The 20,644-nt window shown below is 38.5% G+C and overlaps 1 protein-coding gene across 2 annotated transcripts in view; it reads left to right on the top strand.

Moving 5' to 3' along the window:
* Positions 1-20,644, top strand: part of DMXL1 (Dmx like 1) — a 113,060-nt gene that overhangs the window by 76,506 nt on the left and 15,910 nt on the right. The window contains exons 24-31 of one of the 2 annotated variants that reach the window (XM_075179332.1): positions 1,601-2,664; positions 3,146-3,331; positions 3,468-3,544; positions 4,049-4,179; positions 6,792-7,040; positions 15,310-15,494; positions 16,640-16,773; positions 20,451-20,536. In XM_075179332.1, coding sequence (XP_075035433.1) covers positions 1,601-2,664; positions 3,146-3,331; positions 3,468-3,544; positions 4,049-4,179; positions 6,792-7,040; positions 15,310-15,494; positions 16,640-16,773; positions 20,451-20,536 — 2,112 coding nt within the window. Of the gene's footprint in view, positions 1-1,600; positions 2,665-3,145; positions 3,332-3,467; positions 3,545-4,048; positions 4,180-6,791; positions 7,041-13,247; positions 14,107-15,309; positions 15,495-16,639; positions 16,774-20,450; positions 20,537-20,644 lie in introns of those variants that run through there. The other variant, XM_075179340.1, reaches the window with a different exon arrangement.

Genomic DNA, 20,644 nt, shown 5'->3' with positions numbered 1-20,644 from the left:
TATCTGTCTGCATCATAATCATCAACATCATCATTAGCGCCCTCGTCGCCTACACAAATCTCCCCCTCATCCTCTTCTAATTCCAAAGTGGCATCCTCAATTTGGGTATCACCGGCTACACTCGGGCTATTAAGGCACACATCAGCAGAATGCTCACGATTAGACATTCCACTGCTGGATGGACTCTCCACAGGGATTGTTGTCATTTGTGAATCAGAGCAAATATTCTCCTGTAATGCCTCACTGTTATCTTGCAGCTCGGCTTTGATGCGTAACAGTAGTTGTGCACCAATTATAGGCTGGGTAACTTTTTGGGATCTGCCACTAATACCCACAGGTGAAGGCCTCATTCTCTCTTTGCCACTGCGTGTGTAGAATGGCATGCCTGCAATTTTTTTTTTATCGTCACTTAACTTTTGCTCAGTTACACTTCTTTTTCGCTTCAATACAGTAAATATTTTTTTTTGGTTTTTGTTTTTTGCACTAATTTGGAAACACTCTGTTGTTTGACATCGCCTTGGCCAGATGATGTACTAGGAACACTAACATCAGGACTGGTGACAGAACCTGGTTGCTCATTCAGATCATACGTGGACTGCTTTGAATCCATTCTGAGCGCAAACCACTGGGGAGTGCTAAAAATTATTTGGTAGATACTGCTGACAGATATGACTTTTGACAGCCAGAAATATTAATGCACAATTAGGGAGGACACCCCAAAAGCACTGAGGAGTGCTAAAAATTATTTAGTAGATACTGCTGACAGATATGACTTCTGACAGCCAGAAATATTTATGCACAATTATGGGGGACACCCCAAAAGCGCTGGGGAGTGCCAAATATTAAGAAAAAAATAATAAACCTCTATCCTCCTCTCTGCACTAGCGATTTTGGTTAGCGCAATTGCAAGAACAATATTGTATTCTCTGTCCCTGCTCTAATTAGCCTATGACTACACCCTGCTCTCTCCCTCTGTCAAATGGCGATGGATTGCTGTGGAGGCGTGTATTTATAAAGTTGAAGTATCGCGAGAACCGAGATCCGACGACGTCACGATGACGTTCGGCCTCGATTTGGATTCGGAACGGGCGGGAGAGTACCGAGCTGCTCAGCTCGGTACTCGGATACCCAAAGTTCGGGTGGGTTCGATTCTCGGAGAACCGGACCCGCCCATCTCTAATTTTAATGACCTGAGACGATGCACTGAATATGGCATTGAGCGACTTGTCAATTATTTTTTCTTTTTCCTTAATTAAATTGTTCTGACCATCAAAGAAATACAGTATAGTTGTACCTCCAACACATCTCTAAAAATTTCTTTAGGTATAGCTCCAGTATAGTTATGGCTGTAAAGATAAATTAAACAATTTCTGCCTTTTCATGTAACGGCATTAGTTGTAAGTAGCCTGTAAATAATTTGCACATTATGCTCACTTGGTAGAGAAAATGAAATTAAACTGTTTTCCACTCTGTTTTAATATAATATACATGAAATAATTTTTTATTGACTTTAGCAATTTAAGTTTGCTTTAATTTCTAGTAAGTATTAACTTTTGTTTTCTCAATTTCTTTTACCTCCCCCCCAAACACATTGTTACAGATGATACCTGGAGCTTGTCCTCAAGTTGTGATCCATCAGTCTTCAATTTCTACAATTTTTTAAGAACACACCCCATGTTACTGAGACGGCATTTTGGGTCTTCAGAGTCGTCATCTACCAAAATGCATCTGTGTGTTGAGAATGGTTTGGCTGACAAAATTAACTTGGGCGAACGGAGGCTGTTCTTCACCACCGCAGATGCTCACCTAAAAGCTGGATGTCCAATGTTAGCTCTTGAAATATTATCAAAAATGCCGAAGGTAGTAAAACGGTCTAAGCCATTGTTTCGGACTTTAAGTTTAGTGGATACAAGCAAGGTGTCCACACCATTATCTCCCTTATTGGGGGAGAAGAAAGACTGTAACTATGATTGTGTAAGCCCAATATTCAATGATGTGTCTGACATGTCATCAGAGAAGCAGTCAAACGCTGACCTTTTATTTGATTTTATCCAGCCTTCAATGGTAATTGAAGATGAGCCTTTGGAATTAAAGTGGGATAGTGACACAGATGAATCAGAAGAGTCTGGCATATCAATGAAGGATTTGAAGCCTTCACAAATTACAGAGAGTGATAGACCTGGGGTAACCACTACTACATATTCGGAATGTACGAGCATTGATGAAAATGATGTTCTGAGTCCTTCAGAAGATGTGATAGCTGCACAGTTAAAATTTAGAGCATGCCTAAAGATTCTTACAGGGGAGCTACGGACATTATCCACCGGTTATGAAGTTGATGGTGGCAAACTGCGATATCAACTGTATAGTTGGTTGGAAAGAGCAGTTGTTGCTCTTCAAAAGATTTGTGATTACAATGCTACTCTGGATGAGTTGAACTCAGTAGGATCTTTTGAATATTCTTATGAAGACAGTCCAGATTCCTCCTGTGATCAAGTGACTACAAAGCAGGCTAAAGAACTTCTTCAGAGACGGCAGTGGCTGCTAAAATTCCAGTCGCTGCTAAGAATCTTCTTGAGTTTTTGTGTCCTTCATGGGTCTCATGGTGGGGGTTTGGCCTCTGTACGAATGGAATTAATATTGCTTCTGCAAGAATCCCAGCAGGTATTCTTTCTTTCTTTGTTTTATGGATTTTGACAAATCATCATTTAAATTGTACCAGTATAAAAACATCATTTTTTTTATTGTTTCTATTATGTATTGGTGTAGCAGATTTATTTAGTGTTTGGGTTCAAAAGCTACTGTTAAACATTCACAGAGGTAAAATCTTAACATATTCCTACATTTGAATCCTAAATTATGGGGTATTGAGTCCTAAATCGTTCAAATGCATTATACATAAAACCTTTTTATCTTGTATTTGGTCTTGTAAAGTCAAAGCAAATTCTGTCTGCTGATTGATGAACACGAGTTATAGAATTTGTAGTTCTTGCATTTCATTACCGGATGCATGTTATATTTAGTTGGTGGGCTATCATGATTAATGTCATTTATTTTCTTTGCTGCATGTAATGCTCAGATATTGTTTTGTACCACATTCAGTCAGTAACTATTTTGTTTGATCTTTTTTTTTTTTTTTTTGTAGGACTGTTTAGTCCTTTCCAATCCTCAGACAGAGCAGACATCAGTACCACTTCTATTTGCTTGCACAGCTAGTGCCAAAACTGTTGTGGCCAACCCTTTACTGCACCTAACCAACTTAACTCATGATGTATTACATGCCATAGTAAATCTTGATTCACCCCCTCATCCTGATGTCCGCAATAACAAGGTAAGTGGTCATTGATGTTTAATTAGTGATCGGTTTGCAAAGTTCGTCATTCACATTGTGTTTTTGACAAAATGGGCATGATTTATACAAGTGTGAGCCGCCATAATGTGCAGGTGTTTCAATTACTTTCTTCCAGATTTATGTAATGCATACTCTGGCTGCATCCCTTTCTGCTTGTATCTACCAGTGTCTTTGTGGAGGACAAGCCAACAGGTACAGCACATATGTAATTATATAAAAAGTTCCTAATTTTACATAATTTTAATATGGTTTTAATCTGATTTAAGATAATTGTTGATCATGAGTTGATGTAAATCAAAGCACTATTTGGGCTATAACTTATCTCTGTGCAATAGATAGGCAGCGGTTGGGTGGGTAAGCTGGGCAGCTGATGCCTGGCAATCAAGGGTATCGCTACAAAATGTGGTTTGCACTGTGAGTGTTTATTTGCAATCTGGGCTTTTTAGTGAGAGAGATATCTCTGCAATATATGGCTGTCAATTTCTGGGCAATATTTTTTTTACATTTTTTTTTTGTTTTTTTTAACCTATTGCTTGAAAAGGGAATAATAGATTTTGGAGCTTTAGACTCATAAATGAGTCAATATACACAGACTACAATAAGTGCATCCTAAGCTGCAAAGGTCTGGACACCCTTGCCTTAAAATATAATTGTGTGGTGGTTGTATATGTGGTTTTTTTTTGTTTGTTTTTTCAGTTCCTCCTTGCCAACCAATCCATTTACTGGCATGGTGTACCAAAGTGTGCTTCTTATCCAGAGGCAGCCACTGAGAGCAACAAGCTTGGATGAAGCAGTGATACCAAACACCTCACCCACTCACTGGCCAGGTAATTGTTTTACAACTCAGTTATTTAGTGGACAGGTTATTTGACAACTCACCCACTTGCTGGCCAGGTAATCCACATTTCTTACTCTAAACCTACTTAATTGGCAAGTAGCACAAGCCCCCTAATCCCTTTTTCTGCCATCTACATATTATCAAGGCCTCCTATCCCTCATAGTTTTACTAAGCTGCTGGTGTTGGCTGCAGTTTACAATTTCAGTCAGCTGTGAGGCTTCCGGTTTACAGGTGAATGGAGGTCTGGTGTTTTTCTCATGCAGATTGCTATCCCCATACATCATGATAGTGCCCCTATCACAGACAAGAAACCCCAGTATTTTTTTCACTGGTGTTCATGCAGATAATATGGGTATAGATAGAACCTCTCTGCCACAGCACCCCTAGTGCTAAATAATGTGTTTACATTTAGACATAGGTTGGGATGTCATGGATATGGTATTGAATGTTAGCACATGCTCTGCCAGGAAAAACAAATAGAATTACAAAATGAAGTGGTAAAAGAATGACACAAAACTATTTAAATTAGAGAAAGTAAAAAGCAAAATCATGTTTTAAGTATTCATTCTATTATGGTCCAAGCCATACACCATGCTGTTAATAAAGTGCATATATTTGGTATTCCCTGTAAATGTTAAAAATAACAGATTAAAAAGAAATCTATTTTGTGTGTAAATAGAATGTTGGAGCCTCCTGAGATACAAATGTGTCATTATTCTCTCAAAGCTTAGAATTAAATATCGACAAGTATTTTAAACCTCACTTAAATAATGGCCAAGTAAGGCAAGTAATGTGTCTTGGGTAACACCAGGGGGTTGAGTATAAAAAGTTGACAGTGAAAATGTTCCCACATTTACCCTTCCCAAAACAACTGAACCAACCCTAGTGCTGCCAGCATAAATTGGTACTAGCAAAATTGAGGGGACAAATTGTGGGGTCCCTCCATTTTACCAGCGCTTTGCCAGTGCTATAGTGCTTTGGCACTATAGCAGGGAATCCCGCAGCATAGGTCCCCCTGCCATAATGCCAAACCAACCCCAGGCTGGTAAGCACGGGGCTGGATTCGCTATTGCAGTGATTCCCAACCAAAAGGTACTTGAAGTGTTCCTTTGGGGCTCTCAGAAAATATCAGTAATGATTGCACTATTGTTATTGTCAAGTGGATGGATCTACTTGTAATACGTCTCCTGTCAGGTGACACATCAAGTTCGGCCAGGCGAACCGCAAGTGCCAGCAAACCCTGGCATCCCACGCCCTCTGGGACCTATAGTGCACCAAGGAAAAACTTTTAAAAAACACGGATACCAGTGTAAACTAGATCTTCAACCCACCTTGATCTCTCTATCACTGTGTACACAGCAATCTCATCTGTTCCCCAACTCTGGTGCCTGTGCCCTCTCGAGTTCAAGCCTTAGCAAATCACCATGTTCTAAATTACTCATTTTGTGCTGGGGACTCTTAGATACAAGGCCATGTTGGCACTTGTGATGTCCAGCCTGTGGCTGGCTTGGCATTAGGGCAGAGGGGACCCCACGCTGCAGGTTTCCCTGTTATATAGTGCGACCAGTCCAGACTGGCAAAGTCTAGTTCTAGTAGTCGTAAAATCGGGGAAACCCCACGTTTTTTGTCCCCCAGATTTTGCTGGTACGTTGGTTAGCACGTTTGCCTAATAGCACTAGGGTCATGAGTTTGATTCTTGACCATGGCCTTATCTGTGTGAAGTTTGTATGTTTTCCCAGTGTTTGCGTGGGTTTCCTCTGGGTGCTCCGGTTTCCTCCCACACTCCAAAAACATACTAGTAGGTTAATTGACTGCTATTAAATTGACCTTAGTCTCTCTCTGTCTGTGTGTGTGTGTGTGTGTGTGTGTGTTAGGTAATTTAGATGGTAAGCTCCAATGGGGCAGGGACTGATGTGAGTGAGTTCTCTGTACAGCGCTGCGGAACTAGTGGCGCTATATAAATAGCTGATGATGGTACCAGCCTAGACTGGCAGCACTTTGTTTAGTTAAGCTTCTTTGGGAGGTGGGAACACAGGGGTGGGTTTTTTTTGTTGTTACATTTGTTACGGTTTGATGGGCTTTTTCTTTACATGTATTGCCTTTTTAAATATAGAAATTTATGTTGCCGTTTTGACTGCCTATTTTGCAAACCTGTCTACATTTTACATGTCGACCTTATGTCTGTAGTCCTTTTGGTGTGGACATTTTCACTGACTTTTTAAATACACCTCAACACTGTTTTTCTTTCATATTATTTACTAAATGGCCAGGTGATACTGCTTTTCCTGTGTATGAACACAGAACTTGTTACTCTATTGCAAATGGTTATTAAAATTACTACCCATACTTTGATAGAGCTTAGTAGAGCGGCAATAATGAATGGTGTGTTTTTTGTTTCGTTTTTTGGGGATTTTTCCTACTTTTCTTCATGGCCTATAGTACAATCTTATGTTGTGCATCTCAGTAGATTGTCAGAGCAGGGAGCAATAATTTTACACTTGTAAATAAGTGTTTAGATCTGTTTTATTTTATAGCAGACACCATGAATATGCTTGAAAATAATTCTGAAGACAAGTAACTGTATTTCTCCTATAACTGTAGGGATCAGTGCTTTAATCCGCCTACTGAATTCTGCTGGAGAAGAAGCTCAACCGGGGCTTACTATCTTGCTATGTGAGATTCTCACTTCTGTGTACCTGAGCCTGTTCATCCATGGATTAGCCACTCACTCAAGCCAGGAGTTATTCTGCATTGTTGCCCATCCTTTGAGTGACAAAATGTGGTCTGCAGTCTTCGGGGGAGGAGCTCGTATTCCATGCAGGGGACAAATGCCTGTTAAACCAGTCAAAGGTTAGTTTATTTGTATATACTGCTGTAGACATTAGTTGTTGATGGAATAGAAATGCTGGTGTAACATGGAATGCTGTATCAACATACTGAAGTCTATTTTTTCTTTCTCAATTTGTGTTGTTATGATAATTTGAATGTCTGTTTCCCCACTATTGTGGCTTTGCAACATGGTTGCATGTTATAAAGAAACTAAATACATATATTTTCTGTCCTCTTCTTGACTGAATTTATGTTTGTTTGTTTTTTATTTAGAAGTACAGTAGGTTTAATTTCATGTTCAATAGTATTGGGGTGAAAACTGCCTGAATTTTTCACCTTATCCAGCTTGCTGAATCTTTTTGTATTTGAACACAACTGACCTAAGCTCTCCATCATAAGTTGCATACCCCGACATAAAGAAACTAAAACAAAGTCAACTTTAGTTGAACAAAAAGTGGTTAAATACTATATTAAATAAATAGATGACTGATAAATCCAGCTTTCATGGGCATGTAATTAGTGGCTTAATTTAATATCAGACTTAGTAACTGGTTAAACATGAACTTAAATAATTAATACACTATATACCCCTGCTATCTCCTAGTAGACATGACCACTACATTTTAGTTTCTTTGCGAAGTAGTGAATGTGTATATGCTGGAGTATTCAGCTTAAAGGGGAGCAGAGCGCTCAAACCTGATATTAACTCACCTTGGTACCAGGGGGGTTCAGCGAATTGGAGAAGGTTGTAAATTCAAAAAAGTTTGTTCTAAATAAAGTATTAATAAACTGTAAATGAAACCTCTTTACAATTGTGTACATAATGGTATGTAAATTCAGTAAAAAGGGTAGTCCACTTTTGGGGTAGGTGATGAGGACTCTCTATGGCGCTCTCTTGCTCCAGCGCAGTGAAGCACCTGGAGTTAGGAAAAGGGGGAGGGGGAATTTCTCCCCTGTTTATGTTCTCAGGGGTTGGGGCTGGTTATAAAATGGATAATTCATTTAAAAGCTGAACCCAAAAAGTTAATCTTTCCCACATGAAGCCAGGATATAAAATTTATTGCTACCGTAAATGTCCAGCTTTGCTAAAAAGGCAAGTTAATAAAAGTAATTATTTTCTCTCTCCATCGCTAATGTTTATACTTGCATGTAATATAGGTGATCCGATGGCAGGACAAAAAGATGAAATAATGACATTGTATGTCGCTTATGTATAGTGGCTTCATTACCCTTTCCAAAGTGCATTCATTTATCAATATGCAGGCTATACAGTTAATTTATTAATATGTAACCTAGGACACTAACAGACGATCATACATGCTCAGGCTTTCTACTGTCCCTAAGAGATGGAAAGTACCACCTTCCAAGGCACTGGTTTTGTGGATTCGGCAAACTTTAGGGTTTGCAAATCCAATGCTTTCAGACTCTGATGGCTTCTACCTTTTTAAACGGCAAAATAAACAGATGATCTGTTTCCCTCCCTCTCCTCAGCTTTTGGAATTAATTTCAGAGGCTTGGCAGATGCCTGATTGGAAGTTTCATATCCCAGGAAATTTTAAATTCCTTTATCCCTTGCCATCGGAAGAATCGGCAAAATGGGAGAATTCTCCTGCGGTTGATCGTCCCATTGTTCACTTAACCAGAACCACTGCTATCCCTGTGCAGGTTGGTGTTTCTCTCAAGGTCGCCTCGAATAAGAAGTGTGATTTTCTACTTCGCTGAGCTTATGGCAGCGGGAAGTCTTTTCAGACTAGGTATGTCTGCTCCCTGGTCAAAGGAAGCTATTCAGGCATGGACAGAACAATTGGCTGAGGGTTTGCAAGAAAATCGACTACAGGCTGACTTGCTTGTGTTAGCTGAGAGGCTTCAGATTTTTGGGTCAAGCATCCTTAAATGTGATCTCAGTTAATTCCAAACTCTGCACTCATTATAGCGGTCAGGTGTTCTTTATAGCTCCTCTTATGGTCAGTGGTGGCTGACTCAAAGCATACACTAGAGTCTTTACCTTTCTACGCAGTGAATCTCTTCAGATCCTAGTTGGACTGGATCATTCAAGTGTCAACAGGTGGTAAAAACTCTTTTTTGCCAGTTAACCATACTAAACCTGAGCAACCCAGGTGTTGGTCTTTTCTTCCCTTCAGTAGGTCATGGGCACAGTCAGGAGACAGTCCACTTTCTCAAGGGGAGGTTTCTGTAGTAACCATGTTCTGCCAGGTGTGGAAATTCCAAGCCTGCAGAGTCGGTCTGCACATGACAGGACTCCCAACCATGGTATAGTGATGGGGGTCCATCTCAAGCAGTTTCGGAATCAATAGCTGCCATCATTCCCAGATGCCTGGGTTCAAGGTTTTTGTCACTCAAGGTTATGTGCATTTCTCTCATCCCAGATTCCTTACCACAGATCTGCCATTGTCCAGTCTCCAGCGCAGGGCACCTGCATAAACATTTTCTTTCAGCAGTGATTTTTCCTTTCCCTCCTCTGGAAAGAGGTTTGAGGTTTTAAGCCAACCTCTTTCTAGTTCCGAAGCCAGACAGCTTGCTCTGTTTCGATCCTGAACCCAACAACCAAATGAGTTTATGTCCTGGGCTTTAAGATGGTGTAATTGCCATCCATAATCGGGGGCCTGGAATAGGGAGAGTTCCTTGCTTCTCTGGATGCTTGCCTCCATGTCACCATCTAAAAGGGACATCCATTTCTACTTCGCTTTGTGGTCCACGAGGCCCATTATCCGTTCCGGGCTGTACTCTTTTGGCCTTGCTACCGTTCCGAGGGTTTTCACAAAGGTAATGGCTGTCATGACTAGTCTCCTTCATTCTCGGGATGTCACGGTTGTTCCTTACCTAGAGGACATGTTAAAAGCCCTGTCTCATTCTGTCCTACTCGGCCATCTTCACCTGATGATTACTTTTCTGGAAGCACGTGGCTGGAACCTAAACCTGCACAGTTCTTCCCTTATTTTTGTGCAAAGAATTCGATTTCTGGACTTCGACATCTGGTGTTAGCAGGTGTTTCTTCCAAAGGACAAGGTTCTCTCGATTCTGACCAAGATCAGGTTCCTCCTTGCAAGGATGTTGGTGTTCCTTCTCTGCTGTATGAAGCTGCTGAGAATCATAGTATTCGTGTTCAAAGCCATACTCTTTGCCCAGTTTCACTCTCAGATGTGCCAAAGAGAGCTTCTCCGGATGTGATCAAAATCCCCTTTTCATCTGGGCGAACAGTTAATAAGGTTGTCCGTGACTGTTCACAAGTCCCTCATCCCATGGTTAAACCGGTCGCATCTCACCATGGATCGGTCCTTCGAGTCTTGAGAGGGGTCTCTTAAACCAGGAGATCATTGTTCCGACTTTTTTTATCCTCAGTCACAGGCCGCTGATGCGTACTTACTTCATTTGGATGTGGTCTGGTGTTATGTGGACCATATCATAAGTTCAAAAGACTAACCATTTATTTATGCTGTATGTGATGCGCGCAAGCGTGGTTGGCCGGCCTCTAGACTGTCCTTTACTCGTTTAATCACATTGACTATATGGTTGGCTTATGTTCATTTGGCTAGGCTGGTGCTGGTGGGGCTGAAAGCTCATTCATACCAGGGCTGTCAGGGCTTCATGGGCAGCACGTCCCGTTGCTTCGAACAGTTGTGCCAGGCTGCTACAAGGTAATCTGCTAAATTCTACAATTTACTGGGCTTTGCATCTCACAATGCTAGCTTTGGGCGCAAAATTTTACGTGCAGCTGTTTCAGAGCAATCCCTCCCTTAGGGGCAGCTTTGGAATGCCCCCATTGTATCTCTGTGCCCCCCAATAGGAGAAAAGAGGATTTTTGTTACACGCCGTTAAATCCATTTCTCTTAATCCATTGAGGGACTCTGTGCTCCCACCCTTTGTTTTACTTATTTGCGGGTTGCCTGTTTTAGTGTTTGACTGGTTTAGGCTCTCTATTTTGGGCTTTGTTATTAAAAAAGCAAAACAAAAACTGAGGACTCTTCCCTCTGAGAGGGGCATAGTAGAGGTGAAGATGTGCCCCTGACTCCTTGATCAGCTACTGTACCCCATTGTATCGCAGTGTCCCCCAATGGTCTAAGAGAAATTGATTTTATGGTGAGTAACAAAAATCTTCTTTGTGTACAAAAGTATTAGTACAAAGCACTGTATAAACACCCCTAATATGTCCAAAAGTGGGTATATTTTTCTCCTTTTTAATTAGAATGACATCAAATGCACAGTTTTAAAGTAACGTAAAAACAGATGGTTTTGTTTTATAGAATATAGTGAGCATATAATAGCTAGTGATCGAACTATAGTTGGTTATAGTTCAGAAAAATACAAGTATAGTATACTTAAATCCCCCTCCTTCTCAAACATTTTAATAATGCTAAATTTAATCTTTACTGTCAATGTTTTATATTTGTTTATTTCATAAGGTTCTTTTAATTGATAAAATCAGTGCACAATCCTTTGGAACTTTGGTATGGCGCTTCCACTATCTCTCCAAGTGCATAGTGGTCGATTTTCTTTTATTGTGATCTAGACTTTGGACTGTGGTGATTTTATCATCGTAAAAGATTAACAATCTCTGTATAACAATTTGTTACAGCTTCTCTTAACTACTTTTAAACTTATAATTGTGTCAAATATTTGTAACAACTATTATAATGACCCCAATCGAGACACCAGGGAGAAAGAAGGGGATCCAAGGAACAGGAAAAAATGTGTGCCAAATCATCAAACACCATGACTCCAGAATAAAAAGCATAGACTGCATCGACATCTGAACCGTAAGAAAAGAACGAGTACAAAGCCTTTGGTTTAGTCTACTACACTAACACACAGACTAATAACTTAATTATGATATGTGACCCTCTCTTAAAGATTTAAAAACATTTGTTACCAATTTTTGACTAGAGGACATTGTGATTTAATCATTGTTACAAATATATAACACAATTATAAGTTCAACAGTGATTAAGATATAACTAACACAAACTGTTGTACAAAAATTAGCCTTTTATGGTAATAAAATCGGTACAGTCCAAAATCGAGATCACATTATGAAAGAGACCGCCAGACTCACTTTATTTGCAAATATATAGAAAAGGGGGGAAGGGATATGCCTCTGCAAAAGGGTTAATAGGCATCAGTTCGTACATCCCCCTCAATTTCTCTGAGCGCTGATCCTGACCATGCATTAGTTTTAATGCACAATCCTGTCTGATACATACAGTACTTTAACAGATATTGCTTGGTATGGTACATTAAGCTTTTTCCATTGCCACTGTTTTGTTGTATTACTCCTGATAATGACATTCATAGGATCTTTTATCCACAATACTTGGGGAAAAATATATTTTTTTTGATAAGTCGTTTCACCCACACCCCATAATTTTGAGTACCATGCCTGAACTCTATAAACACTTTTAAAAATTATTTATGTATATCCTTCACCTCCTTGTATGACCAGTGAGTACGTTGAGATGTGCCGTGATAACGTGTGTGTGTGTGTGTGTGTGACATAAATGGCAAATTATATATATATATATATATATATATATATATATATATATATATATATATATATATATATATATATATATATATATATATATATATATATATATATAATATTTCTAGTAGTGGTATTTAGGTACTGTACTTTTTCTGTATTGGTGGGGGATTGTTGGGTTTTAATGTGCTCTTTTAATTTTTTGACTTTCTGTATATACAAGGACTTTCATGCAGTGTATTGGAAGGGGAACATAATGTATGTGCAATATAAAATGGGAATGGGTATTGGGCTAGTGCATTTGTAAAGCAGCATTGTATGTGTGAAGAGAGGTGTAGTTTAAACTGCATAATATAAGCAGACACAGTCCATGGGAGCAGTATGGAAGTACATTAATTATTTACACTTACTGCATCAACTTGGAACTATGTCAATGGCTTTTTATATGACTATTTTCTGCAGTGCTTATGCTTTTTAGTAAACTTACATTACATTTGGATTTTTTAAGGTTGAATATTATTTCTTAATGTGCAGTGGCACATTTATAGGAATAAACCTACAATACTGCTTTAACTACAAAAATGTCAAGGGCAGCAACTGTATGAAAATTAACTGGTTGGTTTGGATGCCCAAGATCTCAATAACTGCAGTTTACTCAAGTGCTTTATTAAATCCCTTTTATAGCCCCATTTGTGCATTGAATGTCTTCTCTCTTTTTGTTTTGGCAGGAAAATACTTTTCTATTCCTAGCCCTCATCAGGTAGTTGTGTTCTCCATGGAATGTGTTGGCTTTTCCAAAGCCCTTACTGCCATCAGTACTCATAGCCCTCCCAGCCCTGCAGGCAAGGAACTAGATTTTAGTTGAGGCCTCAAAGCTGATTTTCCATACTGAGAAGACAGGATAGTATTTAGACATTGTGCGTGTGTGCAAGGCTGCAATTTTCTTTCTATGGATTTCTAATTGGTTAACAGTGACAAAGCAGAAATGTATCATTTGGAATAACATTCCATTGTGAATGCAAACAAACAAGGAATGTCCCAGGTCTTTAAATCTAAAGTGTATATCATTAGACAAGTGTATACTGTGTTAGACAATAGGTAAGAGACAAAACATGGTCAATCTTGCTGCAGTTTCAGAAAATACAGTACTGCTATCAAATAACACATTATCCCAACATGCAGACAAGCAGATTTATTGGATACCGGTACATATTTTGTAACATGCGAACTGTTAGAAATCCATATGAACCATTTTATTTATCTATTCATCCTATCTTACTAACATGCAATTTGACTAAGTATATGCTCCCAGGGATATGGTGTGTATTTGTGTATGAAGGTGCATTTTGTGCAGGCTTTCGCTGAGTTATTCAGACAGGGTGCACTCTCTGCTTAAGAGTTTGGTTTTCTTTTTATCTGTTTTGTTTTTTTAGACTTACATAATTATTGTTGAAAACCAAATACCTGTTCATGTTAAGTAGTAATCCTAAATGAGTAAATGCATTGATAGAGCAAACCCTTCCAGTAGTCGTTTTGTCAGAAAGCCCCGTAGTAACTGGTAACTTGTTAGAATACCTTTCAATCCCCCGCCCCCCCCCCCCCCCCCCCATTAGTGTCCACGAGCCAGTGTAGATATTGTGATCAATCAAGGATTACATTTTTGCCATTTAAGGACATTCAGAAAACAGGGTGTTTGCGTGTGTGATTATTTTTTTTTTTTAATGTGTGTTGTTGCTGTGACCTCTCATTCCACTATTTTTTTTTTTTATTTTTTTTTTATATAGATATTTTTTTCTAATAAGATTGTTATTAGATAATAGTGCTTTAAACCAATTACAATATCCTCAATAATAGAATACTGTTGGCCACTTGAAGGTCTTATACCCACTGACATTTAAGTCCGTTTTACATACATATTTGTTATGCATGTAAACAGGTCTGCCACTAAGCAAAATTGTTACCGTGCCCTTTGGCTTTACTTGGTAACATTATATTCAGAATGCTACCTGTGCATCATCAAGCCTACAGTGATCTCTAAAATGCATATCGCATATGTTTGTGTTTGATATGCCCTTTTGCTAGTGTTTTAAGAACGCAAGTTAAATTCCAGTGGGTATGTGTCCCTTCCTAGAATACCAGGTGTAACAGACTAAACATCTGTCATCTGTGAAAATGTATTATTTTGTTGTAAAGGTTTTTAATGTAGTCATACTTTAACAATAATGGCTAAACAGCCTAATGCTTTACTTTTTGAGACCAGTACTTTCATTTCAGAACTTACCATTACACTTTAAGTTGGGCATGTGCATGCAATTTTTTTGCATGTTTTGTGGATGTTGAATTGTTCCAGTGTAGAATAATGTTGTATTTCAGCTTAAGTATTAACATCTTTACTTCAGGTAAGTTGTTTCCCACTTACAAGTTTGTTAGAATTATTTGGCTGCTTAATGCAGTGATGTGTTTTCTTATGTTTTAGTATTTACTTTGACCTTATTTTCAGTTAATTACATATTTTCTTATTTGAATATATTCTCATTCTAATGTTTGCTACAGTTTTTTGGCAGACATCTGATTTAAGCAAGTGAACTTTTTCAAGTTAATTTAGCATTGAGGATACAAATTATGTCTGCTCAGGCACAATAATTAGTCATACTGGTGCTTTTATGTAGTTTGTTTTGGGAATTCTTTCTTGCAAAACAGAGATGGTTATATCTATTTTAGACCAATCACTGTGTTTCATGATCAACGTAGTTCATAGATAATATTTCTCTTGTTTCTCCTTTTTTGTAGTTTTGGTATCTTCTCCAGTGGAAGAAAGTGAGAAGCCACCTAAACGCTTCAGAGTTTCTACAAAAACTCAACCCAAGGAGAGTCCAACTGTGTTTGCTTCACCTGTGCTTGACCAGGGTACATCGATTTTCCGTGAGAAATTCATCCCTCCTGAGCTTAGCATCTGGGATTATTTCATAGCCAAGGTACATGGATATTGGGCAATAGTGTATTTTTCGAGGTAATATTTACTTTAGCTTAAATATTAGATACTCAATGCACACAAACCCTTAAAGTGTAAAACTGGAGGGCTGGGTACCATTCGCTGACTGTAATATCAATTGATCCTATATTGCAGCTGGTGTGACCAGTAAAATGATCATAGTGCTTGATGTCCTTTCAAAATCTGTCCAATAATAAAGATATGAATTCAGCTCTTCTCTGTATGAAAATTAAATGACGCCACCATATAGTTCTGACCAGTTTTGATTCGTTTATACCTTATCCTCTGAACTTTAAACAGATCAGTCACCTACACACAACTAAACATTAAACGTATATATTTGAAAATATACCATACAGACTTATTCTTATACAATGTGTAACAGGCATATTGTTTGTTCTATTTTCACCTTTCTACTGAGAATGATTGCATGAAGTTAGCCATCTTCTAAGTAGATCTAAATATTCAGGAGTATTAATGAATGTGAGCATCCTTTGTGCTAGCAGAAGCGTGTAAAGTGTGCTTCTGAAAATCTGTCATCAGATTACAGTAAGTAGACAGTAGTCTCTGAAGGTTCGCATGCGATTTGTGTCACAGAATCTTTGGGCCACATAAACAACTTATTTAAATAATTCGAAGGCATTTAGGACACTGAGGGCAGGGCAGGCATATTTGTACTGCCAAGTTCTTAAAGGATGTTTTCTAATTACAGTACATTGTTATTGTGTTTTTACTCTGGCTGTATTATTGATGACTTTTTCAAAACTGCATGACATGTACACTTTAAAGTAGCCAAGAGTAATTTTGACCCTTTACAGTAGTGTTGGCTAACCTGTGACACTCCAGGTGTTTGTGAAACTACAATTCCCAGCATGCTTTGCCAATATATAGCCGCTTAATGCTGGAACGGTATGCTGGGACTTGTAGTTTCACAACACCTGGAGTGTAACAGGTTAGCCAACATTGCTTTATAGTATAAGTAGGACCTCACTTTGAACATGCTGTACAATAATTGTCACCTGTATAATCTTTGCACTTTAGTAAAGCAGTGTTCTTGTAGAACCACACTATTTGCATTATTTAAATTTTCCTTTTTTTTTTTTTTTTTTTTTTTTTTTGTCCTCCCAGCCTTTTCTTCCCCTTTCACAAAACAGACTAGAATATGATTCAGATGACAGTCAAGGAAGTGATGATGATGATGAGGAAGATGTCTCATTATCTGATGTACAGATTCAAGAACACTCAAATCCTAATTCATACAGGTATACCACTGCATAACATACAGTGTGACAGAGAGAGAAATTTTGTGCTGCTGTCATCTGCTAAATTCAGAAATGTGAAGAGAACAATGACAGCCTTGTGTAGCACTTTGCTTATGTCTCACATACCATAGGTAGTCAAATTCTTGAAGTTTTTTGATAAAAACATCCACATTGATAAAGCAAACCCCTGGCCAACAATACTTTTCCAAAGCAACCAAAAAATCCTAAAACAGCCATGTGAAAAACATAATGCATTCTTCTTTAAATCTGTGTTTCTAAGTATTCGGGCATACTTAACAATCATCAAGTGCTCATAAAGTCCTCACATTTGATTAATGTAATTGCATGTGACAGATAACCCATACAAATACATTGTGAGTGCCTTGTTGCAATTTTACAAAAGAAAATGCCAACATACCAATGCCATGTGTGAAAAAATAAGTGCACCCTTAACTTAAAATTAATGTATGACATCATGTTTACAAGAAACTGTTGTATCCAAGATATTGATAATATTTACTTACTGCAAATCCCTAAACAGTTTAGTTTATTCTTTTGCCCCTCACTGTCACTTACATTTTAGTCATGCCTTGAATTTAAAGACTTCAGCTGGGTACAAAATAAAGACTTTTCTGACTAATGAGTACTCTACAACGATTTTACGAATGTCTGGGGAGAATAAATTCCTGATCAGCATGCCGATTCATTTGTACACAGTATAGATGTTTTGAAAGATCTACCCTCATATCCGTGCTCTCCAACTGTCTAAACAGTCGGCTGAAAAGATCATGACTCTCATGTAAACTCTATGGCGATTCTGATTGTGAGTACACACTGCACTATTGGAAGGATGTCGTTCCATAGCTGAACGAGATTTGTAGTTCTGCTGAACAATTAAAACAAACAATGGTCGGTGCTTTGGAACAATCCTCGTTAATCGAACGTACACGCTAATGCAATATCAGGCTGACCGGTCGTTTATCAGGTGATTGGCCCGATAATTGACTAAAAACACTGTAGTGTGTAGCCAAATCATTGGAAATCAATAAATATGTAACCAAAAAACACAGCAACAAAGACTGGGAGTGTAAATACTAGAAGTCATACAACTACAAATGAACAAGTACAAGTTGAATGGAAATTCTAACAATTACAATAATAGGTACATACAATAAAGAAGGTGAAGGTGCAGACATGAGTCATGGTAAAGGGGTCACTGCTTGTGAGAGATTACGATCTAAAGGGAGAGGGAAATCTGAGAAAGTAGGTTTAAACGGGACACAAGCAGACATGGCAGAGGGACTAATTAGAGGGAGTGGATGAGGTGTGGTATTGGAGGTAGGGTTTAGTAGGCAATAATGGAGAAGTGGGGTTTGAGAGACCACTTGAATTGTTAGAGGTTGGGAGATTGTTGGGTAGGGTGAGGTAAAGGGTTTTAAAGGTGGTGAGCAGAATGTGAGAAGTCTAGTAGCAGCAAGTCAGGTGGTAATTTGAGAGGAGGAGGAGGTTGACTATGTCAGATGTGTGGAAGGTTTTGTAGGCGAGGTTGAGCAACTTGAATTGAATTCTGGAGGAAATGGGGAGGGGGTTTGCAAAGTGGTGGAGCTGAGGAGTGACGGGAAGGTTAGCCTTATAGCTGCATTCCTGACAGTTTGTACTGGGGAAAGGCAGGCATGCGAGTAGAGCCAGCTAGGAGGAGTTTGCAATAGTAAGACTGGAGATGAGAGTGAGCCAGGGTTTTGGTTACATCATGAGTGAAGAAGGCGCATATTCAGAGTTACAAACAAAGGCGTGAGGACTGCCAGATAGACTCGATAAGTGGAGTTAAGCTGAGGGCAGATTCTATGACTCCAAGCCAAGGGGTGCATGAGAAGCAGGGCAGATTCTGATGATGTCAACAGCGAGGGAAATGGTGGTGAGAGGTAGTGGCATTTTGGACATACTAAGTTTGAGGTAGTGTTGGGACTTTCAGTTGATATGGCAGATAGGCAGGACATGCAAGATAGGAGAGAAGGCATAAGGTCGGGGGAGAAGAAGTATTTTGGGTTTCATCAGCAAAGTGATGGTAGTTGAGTATTTGGAGATCACCAAGCAAAAAAGGTGAAGAGTGAATGAAGTAGAGAACAGAGAGAGCCTTGGAGGGGCCCTATCAGATAGAGGATGAGGAGGGTACTGCAGAATAACCCAGCTTAAGTGCCTGTGAATTGTCAATTAAGTGTGTTAGTGTATTAAAATCTCCTCCTTATGTGCACAAATGTTTTCAACTAAAGAATTATCAACCACATAGTTAACTTGAAAAATTCATAGAAAATGTATCACCCATTGAAGAATCAATCACATTGTTAAAATGTCTGTGTAAATTAACTTGATTTAGCAATTATTTTATTGTAATCTTGTAAATATTAAAGTGATGATAGATGGTTATCCGTTGTTAATGTAACACTGAATTTGAAGCTTAAATAGAGCCAATGCATATACTCAAAAGTTACACCTGACAAAACATGTACCAGTCTGTGTTTTTCTGCTAATCATGTTTCCATCTATGTCAATGCTTTTATTCTACTGAGTTGTTATAGTTTTTAGACTAGGAATGTCGATGGCATACATTTTACCTTGGTGTGTAAAGTGAATGGCAAGTAAGCTCCATTTGTCTGAATTAGTCTCAAAAGACCAATTAAAAAGTTAAATAATCTAGATAAAATCCATGTAAACAACATTTTGGAACAAAATAAAAAGAGTTGTGTGCATGGTATATATATGTATTTGTGTATATACAGTACTGTTGAAAAGTTTTAGGCAGGTATGGAAAAATGCTGGAAAGTAAGAATTCCTTCAAAAATAGAAGTGTTGATAGTAATGCAAATACACTGACTGGTGAATCTCGTTCTCACTCCCTGATTTTATCAAATGCCATTGAAGGCTTAAGTTGAACCTAATTAGCTTTGTTAAATAGATTATTAGCCTTTTGGCTTTAGATAATTCACTTTTCTAAGAAGCCATTTGTTGAAATTGATTTCATTTCCTTTACATTTTATACAATTAGATTGGAAATTCTTTCAACACAATCTTGGACTTGCATTCAATTTAACTGCACCATGTAAAGGATACAAAAACTTGTAGCAGTCCTGAAACCTTTTAGAATTACATAGTTAAGTTTGAAACAATTTAGTAAGTAAACCACCTATTTAAACCGTTGCTGATCCATTGAAGGGCAAAAAGAAAAAATTGCCAGTTAAACTTTACGTGGCCCTTAAGCCCACCGCAGCCCCATTTTTTTATTGAGATAATAAATGTATTATACTGAAGAACATATACATATAAAATAACATTCCTCCAGCTTAAAAATTGAAAAATAAAAACATTGGTATGATGACTTATCTGCAGCCTGCAATTGTGGCACTTTCCTATTTCACCTATCCACATATCCAGTCTGCCTGTAGGAAATGTCTCTGGGGCATCTACTGTTAGCGCAACATCAATTACTATTGTAACGTTCTCTCCAAGAAGTGGTATTCAGAAAATAACAAATGGGAGGCACATGTGTTGCACTTTGTGCTGATGGTCTTAAAGATCTAATGTAGTGTTTGTTACAATACAAGCTTCCAGATGGAATGGATATGGTAACACTTCCAATTTAATGCTACTTCATATCTTCTTGTGTTGTTTTTAACTTACAGTTGGGCTCTAATGCGTCTTGCGATGGTACAGTTTGTGCTTCAGAATCTGAAGAGCTTTTATCCCTTAGCTGGACATGAACTTTCAGGTAAACTGAATTGATGTGTCAAAATGTAACAGTCAAGCGCGAGTTTTTCGGCCGTCAAGCTGAACAATTGAATACCACCCCTAGGGGGTTCACTTCCCCCCGAAGTAG

Source organism: Mixophyes fleayi, chromosome 1, assembly GCF_038048845.1.
Source record: "Mixophyes fleayi isolate aMixFle1 chromosome 1, aMixFle1.hap1, whole genome shotgun sequence".
NCBI classification, from domain to species: domain Eukaryota; kingdom Metazoa; phylum Chordata; class Amphibia; order Anura; family Limnodynastidae; genus Mixophyes; species Mixophyes fleayi.
The sequence above is the reverse complement of the archived record's forward strand: the minus strand, read 5'-3'. Positions and strand labels throughout refer to the sequence as shown.